Source organism: Neoarius graeffei, chromosome 8 (genome assembly GCF_027579695.1).
Source record: "Neoarius graeffei isolate fNeoGra1 chromosome 8, fNeoGra1.pri, whole genome shotgun sequence".
NCBI lineage: Eukaryota > Metazoa > Chordata > Actinopteri > Siluriformes > Ariidae > Neoarius > Neoarius graeffei.
Window position 1 is genome coordinate 8,022,511 of NC_083576.1, and position 10,864 is coordinate 8,033,374.

The window sequence follows — 10,864 nt, forward strand, 5'->3', positions numbered from 1 at the left end:
GCACTGAGGAGTGGAGAGATCTGGTCACTTCTGAGAATGTTATTTCACTATATTATGAATTAAGGATGATTAATTAATAGTGAATTATCAGGCATCTTACCTGTTTTCTCTTGTGTGTTCGTGTTAGTGCTGTTTCCATGCAGTGTTGGTTCACAGCCCACTGAATTATCACCCAGAGCTGGTTTAGATGTTTCTGATTCAATAGTAACATGTTCACCTGGAAACATTTATCATCATTCACTGACTAAAAGTCTGTAACTCAGTGTAGTTGAAGAAGAAAACACAGTGAACATTTCACTACTTCAGGATTATTTGTCTTCCAGGTTGAACATGTTAATGATAATAAGGAAAAATATCATGACATTAACCCAGAAGCTGAAGAAAGTTTCATGGAAATCCTACCGATAATTTTTAAATACGTTCCATCTGCAAACACAAGGTGAGGTGTCATCAGTGCACAGTAGTACATGGCTTCATCAGACTGAGTGGTGATTAAAATGGTCATATTGAAGCAGTTTGAAGATCTTTCTATTTGGAAACGTGACTTTTGGAATCCATTGTAAAATGTTTCTCCAGAAATTCTAAAGAACTTCATGATAATTTGAGTTTTTTTTCTTGTTGGCTGCTTAAACCAGGCCATCATCCCAAATTTCTTTTCAGAAACACAACACTGCAGAGTCGCCGAGTCTCCGATATCCACACTGAGCTCTTTATCAGGCTGATAAACTCCTGACTCTGTGAGGGATTGTGCAGCAACCCAGCGTCTACCAGGTTGGACTGAATCTTGAAAAAAAAAGAACAAACACAGCACACAATAAGGTTCAGTATTTCAGGTATTATTAAATACATCGGTGCATTAAACATGACCTTAAACAAATAAAAATGTAAAGTTCCTTCTACATTCAGCTCATCCCAAAGTGCTTGAGTGTAATCGGTGCCAATAATTGTTTAAATTTTCTGGTAATTCCAAATAATAACTATCAAAATGAGAATGAAAGAAGATGATGCATATTACTCACAGATGGCACTGAAGATCAGAATTAAGTTCCAGAAACCAGCCATTTTTAAATTATGAATTCAGCAGTGTTTGTGTCTCATTTATGAACAGAATGTGAATGTGCTCGAAGCCTCATTTGAATTTATCCTGATACTAAAGACACTCTACACTAAGGACGTCCCAGAGTATGATGTGATTGGTTGTTAAAAAAAAATATGATAAACAAGCACGTGGTATTCTGATGTAATTACATCTGCCCCATATTGTATTTTCCATATCTGTGTTTTGGTTTAATAGCAAACAATGGTGTTCTGACTGAAAGGAAAAATGTGGTTTATTTTTACACTCACGTGCGCCTACACTAACACCTCATTGTTGCTATTTTAATTGCTGTCTTGATTCAACTCGTTTGTACAAAATCTTCACTACAGATTAATGATGATCTGGGACAAATGGAGCATCAATACATTTCAATTTTGGTATTTTATCAATTATTATTATTATTATTATTATTATAGGTGTCACCTCACAGCAAGAAGGTTCTGGGTTCGAGCCCAGTGGCCGATGGGGGTCTGTGTGGAGTTTGCATGTTCTCCCTGTGTCTGTGTGGTTTCCTCCGGGTGTTCCGGTTTCCCCCACAGTCAAAAAACATGCAGGTTAGTTTAATTGGTGGCTCTAAATTGACCGTAGGTGTGAATGTGGGTGTGAATAGTTGTTTGTCTCTATGTGTCAGCCCTGTGATGATCTGGTAACTTATCCAGGGTGCACCCCACCTCTCACCCATAGTCAGCTTGGATAGGCTCCAGCTTGCCCGTGACCCAAAACAGGATAAGCGGTTATGGATAATGGATTATTATTATTATTATTATTATTGAAGTCCTGACTGCAGTGTTCAAATGACTGTTGGCATCAGCAATTGTCTGTATTTGTATTGTATTGTTTGTTTGTTTGATCTCAGATGGCTTCTATAGCCCTGATTGGCTGCTTTGGTGGAATCCTTATCATGCCACAGCAGCTGGAATGGTGAAGACGAAGAAGAAGAAGAAGAAGAAGAAGAAGAAGAAGAAGAAGAAGAAGAAGAACTTTAGCTTTGAACACGCATGCTTCAATGTTAAACATGTACCAGGCCAAATTATGACACATCCTGGGACACCTCCCCAACCTCATCTCCCCCAGGATCCACCAATATGTCATCAATGTGAACTTCTTATGGAGCATCTCATAAACCAGGTGGTTAATGAATAACTGGGATGCAGTTGGCGCATTTGCCAAACCAATCACAGAGCATTCATCATATCCAGTGGCTATTGAGAAGACAGGCAGAACTCATTCCACTGCCAGTTGTGTATGAAGTTCCATAATGAATGCACTGCAACTTGATCCAGTGTGGTCAGCACCAAACACAGAGAGTGCTGGGATTTTCTTTGTGATCATTTTATTTCCATGGTAATCAGTACATGACCACAGTCCATCCATCCATCCATCCATCCATCCATCCATCCATCCATCCATCCATTACCCATAACCACTTATCCTGTGCAGGGTCACAGGCAAGCTGGAGCCTATCCCAGCTGACTGTGGGTGAGAGGCAGGGTACACCCTGGACAAGTCACCAGATCATCGCAGGGCTGACACATAGAGACAAACAATCATTCACAGTCACACCTATGGTCAATTTAGAGCCACCAATTAGCCTAACCTGCATGTCTTTGGAATGTGGGTGGGACCAGAGCACCTGGAGGAAACCCACGCAGACATGGGGAGAACATGCAAACTCTACACAGAAAGGCTCTCATCGACCACTGGGCTTGAGCCCAGAACCTAATTCCTGTGAGGTGACAGTGCTAACCACAACACCACCATGCCACCCATGACCACAGTCATCTGTCCTTTTTCTCCATGTAGTTGCAAACAGATATGGTGTGTTAAATTAACCTCTGCCTCAGGCCATTCTGGAAGTACTCCTCCAGAGCAGCAGCCTCTGTGATGGACAGAAGTTAGATGTTGGAACTAGGAGGATGGTCACTTGGCAACAGATTGAAAGCACAATCTAAGGGTCTGTATGGGGGGGGGATTTTTGTGGCACCTTTCTTGCTAAAGACCTGTACCAAATGATGGCACTCTGGGCACAGTCTCCATGCCATTTGTTTGTTGGTTTATGGATGTGGAGCTGCAGGGGCCCTGGAGACTACATGTGTGAGGCACTCTGTGATCAGCTTTCTCTGTCCAGACTATTCTTGGGTTGACAGAATGTCTGAGTGAGTCACGAACAAACATTTTATTGGTCTCTGAATTTACAGGTTCAACCTCTACTGTCAGTGGCTGGGTAGGGAAGAGAACATCATGTCAGAACAGAATAACGTGTGAAGAAATGTCAGTTGCCAGTTGACTCTGAGGACCAGATCTGTTTGTAGCCAGCTACCAACTTAGCTAGAACCTAGGGGTGGTGTTCAATGACAGACTCTCCTCATTGGTGAACAGTGCTCCAGTGACCTGGACATGCAGATTCTTCCTTTACAACATTCAGAGGATCTGCCCCTTCCTCACCACCTACTCTACTCAGTTCCTTGTCCAAGTGCTGATCCTCTCCCACTTGAACTACTGCAACTCTCTCCTCTCCAGCCTCCCAGCATCTGCCACCAGACCCCTACAGTTCATCCAGAATGCTACAGCCTGCCTGGTCTACAACCTCCCTTTTTCCTCTCACATTACTCCTCTGCACACTGCCCTTCACTGGCTCCCTGTCACAGCTCACATCAAATGTAAGACATTGGTGCAAGCTTACCAGTCAATCAAGGGGTCAGGTCCAGCATATCTCCAGAGATTGAAACAACCCTACACATCAACCAGACCTCTATGCTCTGCAAATACTGGTCACCTGGTCCCTCCTTCTCCTGCCAAGCCCACTCATGACTGCTGTCTGTCCTGGTTCCCCATTGATGGAAAGACCTTCCCATTGAGGTCAGAAATGCTGAATCCCTAACCACCTTTAAACGGAGACTGAAGACCCATCTCTTCAGGCTGTAACTCTCCCCTGCTTCCCTACCCACTGTGTAATCATGTGACAAGAGCTGTCTTGACCAACCCAGGCTGTGTACTATCTAGCCTGGTCAAGATGACTTGGGTTATGCATTGGAGTTTTATTTTTCTCTATTTAGTTGTACTTTGGAAGCTAATTTCTACAGTTGGCTTGTTCTCCTTGGCTGTTTCCTGATTCTTGTTATGCAACAGAATATCACTGTATCACTTCCTGATGTGGGTGAAGCACAGAAGCATGGCAGGCAAGAGTTGATGGTTGCATTAACACTTTATTTTATCTTTTCAGCTTCCCTTTTTTCACTCACTCACTCACTCACTCACTCACTCACTCACTCACTCACTCACTCACTCACTCACTCACTCACTCACTCACACATGCATTGTGGTTGGGGAGAGAGCTCCTTTTCTCTGCTCTCTCTCTCCTTTTATGCTCCATCCCTGTAACAAACACACCCACACTAATTGACAGCAGGTGGAATGACTTAGCCACTTACCTTCCCCGACCCCGCCCTCCATTCACAGACTGCTGCTTGGCCACGCCCCCGCTGCCACAATCACACTAAGTGTGATTCTGTCACTTGTTCAATTGGCCTGAGAACTTTCTTATGTAGAGGTTCAGCACTTTTTGTACCTGACTTTTGCACTTGTTGTACATCATTCTAGATAAGAGTGTCTGTCTGCTAAATGCCATGTAATGTAATGTCGTGAAAATGTCTATATGCTAGAATATGAATCGATCTAACTTTTAATTGAGTTCATGAGCATTTTATTTCCCTATACCTTTTTGATTTAAAGAGTAACCTTCGTGGCCTTTAGCAGCTCCAAGAACTTCAGACTGAAAGAGGTTTAAATTCCTGGGACTGAAATGACCTTTCGGACATCCACTGTGTTTGCAACCTCTACAAAACTTAACAGCAGAGTTGTTAACTATTACACATCAAACACAGCCTGTGTTCATTTTCTCTCTCTCCTTCTCTCTCTCTCTCTCTCTCTCTCTCTCTCTCTCTCATCTTCATATTCTCTGAAATGTTTTATTTTGATATGATGGTCCAGTGTTATGAGGTGATGAGGTCTGCACCATCATTTCAGTTGATCAGGTTCAATGCCTGAACTGATCAGTTTTTCATTCGCTAATCAGACACAAGGTATGCCACCACTTTTGCCAGGGCAGTTTGGGGTTAGGCACCTTGCTCAACGGCACTTAAAGGAGAGACACAGAGCCCTAATTTTTAATTAAATTTCTGAGTGGATAGTATCCCCATCCTTGACTCTTGTATGCTGCATAAATGGGAATAAAAATATATATATATATATATTTTTGAGAGTTAAAATTGACTGCAAAGTTGGCATTCGGGCTGCCCCACTGAGCCAGCCAGCCCTGAGAGCGTGACTTCACTGCGGTAACCAGTTTTAAGGCCAAGGCCTTTGACAGCTATAAACCAAAGTCATATAAATAAAAATTATGGTGAAAGTAAGAAATACCATTACTGACTTGCTCAACTAAGATTGATTTGACTTCACTGATTGTGAACTGACTCTCATTAAAACAGGATAGGTGTTATAACTTATGCAACATATAAGTACATGCATGCATTTTCACTGATAAAACATAAAAGGCTAATTATGTAAATAATCAGATGAACTCAGACAATCACTTTCTGAAGCAAATTAAATAATCTTATAGCAGGAACTTAAACACACAATACAAGTCCCATGTATTAATCTAAATGCAGGTAAACAGTGTTGTTGTTTTTTTTTATCCAAATGAGAGTCAGAGTTTACCCATCTGTGTTCTCACTTCTTGAAGGCTGATTGTTTTTGAAACAATCTGACTTTCATTTGTTCGTTCAGTTCTCCATTCATTCACTTCTTCCATGTAAGGGCAAGATGGCAGCAATATCCAGTTTATCTGCTCCACTCATTCACTTTTCTGCATACTGTGTAGTCTGCCATTACTACTCGGCTCAGGAAATTACGAAAACCCGGGATGGAGCGGGATGTCACTGGTTTTAGCAACAACTTCAGGGAGGTCACTGTCTGAGCGATATGTTCCATCTGGTGACATCCCAGGTTTTAGCAACAACCCTAGGCTCACTCTGGGAGGACTGGTGCAACTAAACTCACTTTCCTTTAAAAAAAAAATAATAATAATAAATAAATAAATACTTTCCTTTTCTTGTAGTTTTCTTTTTCTTTAATTGTTGGTACTGCACCCTCTCAATATGGGCTTATAGCCAACGCTCCTCAACAGATCAGAGATTTTGTATAAATCTTCAGTAAAATCTGCGGAGCAGAGTAGAGACCACTTCATAGGCGCCCAATGTGCCCAGGAATTCTTGCAAAACGCGTCCAAGTCTTTGCAGTTTGAAAATTCTTGGACCATGAATGCAACGTAAATCCACCTTCTGTCGTGTTGCTGCACCGGCCAAAAACACATCTACATGGCATGGCGATAAATTAGCTCAAAATGGAGGATTGGAGTTGCAGTCAGCTCTGTGTTTTAGTATAATGGAAGTGGCAATGAGACCGATAGACTTCCTGCTGTGACGTTACGGACGTCAAGGTCATTCACTCAGACCGCTACCTATATAAATCAGTTTAATCATAAAAATTACTGTAATAGATTTATTGTTAATGCTTAAAACTATTCCTGTGCCATTCTTGAGGTCTCAGGGCATTTATAAACAAAAAGTGAGGCCATGGTTCTGCGTATATGCTTTAAGCTAGTCCTGTGATCCAGGGAATCGAGCCAGCAACCTTCTGGTCCCAAAGCTGTTTCTCTAAAGGCTTCCCTTAAATACATCAGTGTTTGTTTGTTTTTTTTGTTTTTTTTGCTTACTGTTGTTGTCATAATCCCCTGCACAATCACTGATTTCTCACTAATACTGGTAGTAAACCTCCCACTACTATCTGAGCCCTGGTGTCCTTTGACTCGTGCTGGAAACACGGTCACAGAGTGAATAAAACAATCCCCTCCCCAATTAATGTGGCTGTCACAGTCCTTGACTTATGTTTAAGGCCAACCCCCAACCATTATGAAATATTTCTAATCATGTTTTTGTTCCATCTTTAATGAAATTGCTCTTCAGCTAAAGATAGTCACACAAATGAGGCCACAAAATGTTATAATGTTTTGCAAAAATGTATTATTCACATGTTCTCCATTAGTTATGCTTAATTATCCACACTTGAAATAAACACAGGAAAAAATATTGAATATAAGCAAATTTATTGAATATGCCTTCGCAGATTATTGTAAACAGATATGATTATCAGCTTCTCTGTTTTTTTCTACTGTCATTTACAGCATTTTTGCTTCTAGAAATAAATATATGTCCCATAGCAAGAACTGAAAATGAAGTCTAGTGTTCAAGGTCAAGCTCAGGGTTTGTTCAACCCGCTTTCTGGAACCCACCCTGGCTTTGAAATCAGTGAGACTCGGATCCAGGTGATGACCATAAGATTGTGTCTGTAGACCTCACATTACAGGATTATTTGGGTTGCTATTCAGTTCCGACCAGGCTTGAATCAGGAACGCCACCAGGATTATCAGATGGAGTGAACTGGACCCAAAATCAGCCCAATTATCCTCTCGTGTGGGGCGAGCCTTACTCAACACTTAATTCTGAACAATATTATCTCCAGGTTCTGGGCACCACATTGATACATGATACATGATTTTCTGTTCTTTCACTTTTGCCGGAACACAAGCACAACGGTGAGCGATACGACTTAGATTTAAGTCCAACACACATCCTTTTTGAAAATCCACTGAAAGGTTACTTTTGTTGAAACTCAGAATATTATTCATTATTCAGAATGATGATTAAGAGAATGCATTTGGAACATTTTTAATTAAGTTGATTTTTTACATTTATTGTATATTCAATAAAATTCAGAGGTAGATGATTGACACCACAAAATCTCCACAAAGTTCAAGTTAAATAATAATAATAATAATAATAATAATAATAATAATAATAATAATAATAATAATAATAATTTTAAAAAAGAATGGGAAAAAGAATCAAACTCTGGGGGGGGGGCATCAGGAGATATTTTAAAAATGGATATGGAATAAATGTTGTTGCATGGTAGTTTATCTAATATGTTGAATTTCGGGAAAATTGATTGAACATTTCTTATCAGATATTGGAAATCAACCGAAGATTTTTTTTTCCTTTTGGTATATTTCTATATTTATTTTATGTTTAGAAATAAACTATTATAATTGTGAAATGAAAAAAAGAAATAAAGAATCATAATGATGTATTTGTAGTGTTACTGTGTGTTATGTTACTTCATGTTCTGTTATGTTTGGTTTTCTTCACACCAGAGTACACACACTCATCACATGAACCAGCATTTCTCTTTTCAGCTTTGGCTTCCTGTTTGGAGAATTTCAGAGCTGCGTAATTCACTGTTTCAGCTTCATGTTCCTGGAAAAAATAATAATATTAAAGCAAAAACAAAATAAGAATTTCAGCTCAAAGTAAAAAACAGACAATATGGGTACTTCACTCACTGTATAAAAGTTATAGCAGAAAGTGTTTATGTATCTGCACACGTACCTCCATTGTTCCTTGAGAAGCCTTCACTATTAATACAGAAACACACTTATCAGTCTTTCTGATGGTCAACAATAGTTAAATATGTATACTGCTGTGAGGTAAAGTATATTGGTGGACAAAAACACTTACATCTACAGTTTTCACATTTTCTTCTCCTCAGTATGATATAAATGAGGCAGAAAATCAGAAGTGCACAAAAACCCAAAGCCGTTCCCAAACCGAACACTGAGGAGTGCAGAGATCTGGTCACTTCTGAGAATGTTAGGAAGATATGAACAGTTTATGGGAGATGATCAGAAATATATATGTATGTATATTTCTTACATGCACAGTCCTGTGCAAAAGTCTTACAGAGATGTAAAGAAATGCTGTCGACCAAAAATGGCTTAAAAATAATGAAATGAAATAAAAAATAAAAATACTAAAAACAGTAAACCATAAAAAATGAAACAAAGTCAGTATTTGGTGTGAGATGAAATTTCCTTTGCTTTAAAAAAAAAATAGTCGTCTCAGGCACAGTGAGGACAGTTTTATAAGGAAATGAGCTGTAGGTTTTACTGAGCATCTTACAGAACTAGACACAGTTCTTCTGGACACTTTGACTCAGTAGCCTTCGTTATGCTTTCTTTTTTTATCTGAAAAGTGCACTCTTATGGAATATGCTGCTCAGATACATTTTTTTTTCCTGTAGCATTTAATTTTGTGCTGGAAAAAAAAAAAACAAACAAACAAAAAACATTTGGAACTCTAAAATGTTTTTGTGCTGACTCAGTAATGTAGAAGTCATAAAATAGGAATCGATAACAAAGTTTGTATGAAAAGGGTGCCAAGACTTTTGCACAGTACTATACACCAGCAGTGTTACCTGATTTCTCTTGTGTGTTCATGTTCGTGCTGTTTCCATGCAGCATTGTTTCAGATGCCACTGAATTATCACACAGAGCTGGTTTCAATGTTCCTGATGCAATAATAACATTCGCACATATCAATATTTATCATTAATATCTAAAAGTCTGAATATCACTCTCACTAAAACTCATACAAACAGTAATATAGAGCACAGTGTTACTACATTCAGCCAGTCACACGGTTCATTTCAGTCCAAATCCTACCTTTTACTTTTAATTGAGTCCCAGATGAAAACGTGAGTCCACAGTAGTACATGGCTTCATCAGACAGCGTGGCCTTTGAAATGATCAGACTGAAGCAGTTTCCACTTTTATTAATCTGAAAATGGGAATTTTGGAATTCACTGTGAAACGTTTCTTCAGCAGGGTTGAACGGTCCAGCGATAAACACGGGCGTTTTTTTATTTTGTTGCTTAACCAAGAAAAGTTTTCCTCCTTTGTTCTGGAAAATACAACACCGTAGAGTCACCGAGCCACAGATATCCACACTGAGCTCTTCATCAGGCTGATAAACTTCTGCGTCGGTGAGGGATTGTGCAGCAATCCAGAGTCTGTCAGTTTGCATTGTGCCTAGAAAAGCAAATGTGTTAATTGGGAAACTTAAATAAATAAATAACAATATCCAGGAATAATAATAATAATAATAATAATAATAATAATAATAATAATAATAATTATTATTATTATTATTATTATTATTATTATTATTATTATTATTAATTTATTTATTTTTACAAAATTAATCTAAAGACTTTTACTGATCACTTTTACAGATCACACTAAGCTAGTTTAGAGTTTTAGTCTCTATAGGTTTTTTTTAGTACTCTGTGATAATAAGAAACCATCAATAATGATGAAAATAAGCATCAGACAATATTTAAATCAGTCAGCCGTAATGCTGAGACATTTTACTTACACATGGTGCTGAAGATCAAAACTAAAATCCACAAACCAGCCATTTTTCATTACATTGAAATTCTAGTGTTCGTATCTCACTGACGAATAGAATATGAATGTACTTGAAGCATGCTTTGAATTTATATTTATACTCTCGGCACTCTGTACTGAACACGCCCCAGGATATGACATGATTGGTTGGACAGGATCAGCAGCCACATGGTTTTCTCAACATCAGCTCACTTTTTTTTTTGTTCCATTTTTGTCACCTTGACAAAGGTCTCAAAATGGAAATGTGGTTTACTTTGACACGCACTCGCTCACATGTGTGCTTCATTGTAGTTTCTTGAAAATCCTTTCTTATTTCTTCTTGTAGAACATCTCAAGAAAGTATTCATGGAAAACTGGAGAAATCAAAGGAGAAGATAGGGCAGTTTTTTTATGAGAAATTA

General features: G+C 38.9%; 1 protein-coding gene across 1 annotated transcript; it reads right to left on the reverse strand.

Annotated features, from left to right (window-relative positions):
* Positions 1-8,106: 8,106 nt before the first annotated feature.
* On the reverse strand, positions 8,107-10,517 carry LOC132890010 (uncharacterized). The gene is made up of 6 exons (XM_060926811.1): positions 10,432-10,517; positions 9,720-10,085; positions 9,473-9,565; positions 8,737-8,859; positions 8,608-8,633; positions 8,107-8,475 (listed from the first exon to the last, which is right to left on the reverse strand). The coding sequence occupies exons 1-6, from the start codon at positions 10,472-10,474 to the stop codon at positions 8,338-8,340; spliced, it is 789 nt and encodes a 262-aa protein (XP_060782794.1). The 5' UTR covers positions 10,475-10,517; the 3' UTR covers positions 8,107-8,337.
* Positions 10,518-10,864: the final 347 nt, after the last annotated feature.

What these genes read in the sequence shown, in the direction of transcription:
- LOC132890010 (XM_060926811.1), bottom strand. Translation starts at nt 10,474, where the DNA reads ATGGCTGGTTTGTGGATTTTAGTTTTGATCTTCAGCACCATGT. An exon ending in GAACACACAAGAGAAATCAG is followed by an intron (nt 8,860 to 9,472) that starts GTAACACTGCTG and finishes TAACATTCTCAG; the next exon opens with AAGTGACCAGATCTCTGCAC. An exon ending in AAAATGTGAAAACTGTAGAT is followed by an intron (nt 8,634 to 8,736) that starts GTAAGTGTTTTT and finishes CTGTATTAATAG; the next exon opens with TGAAGGCTTCTCAAGGAACA.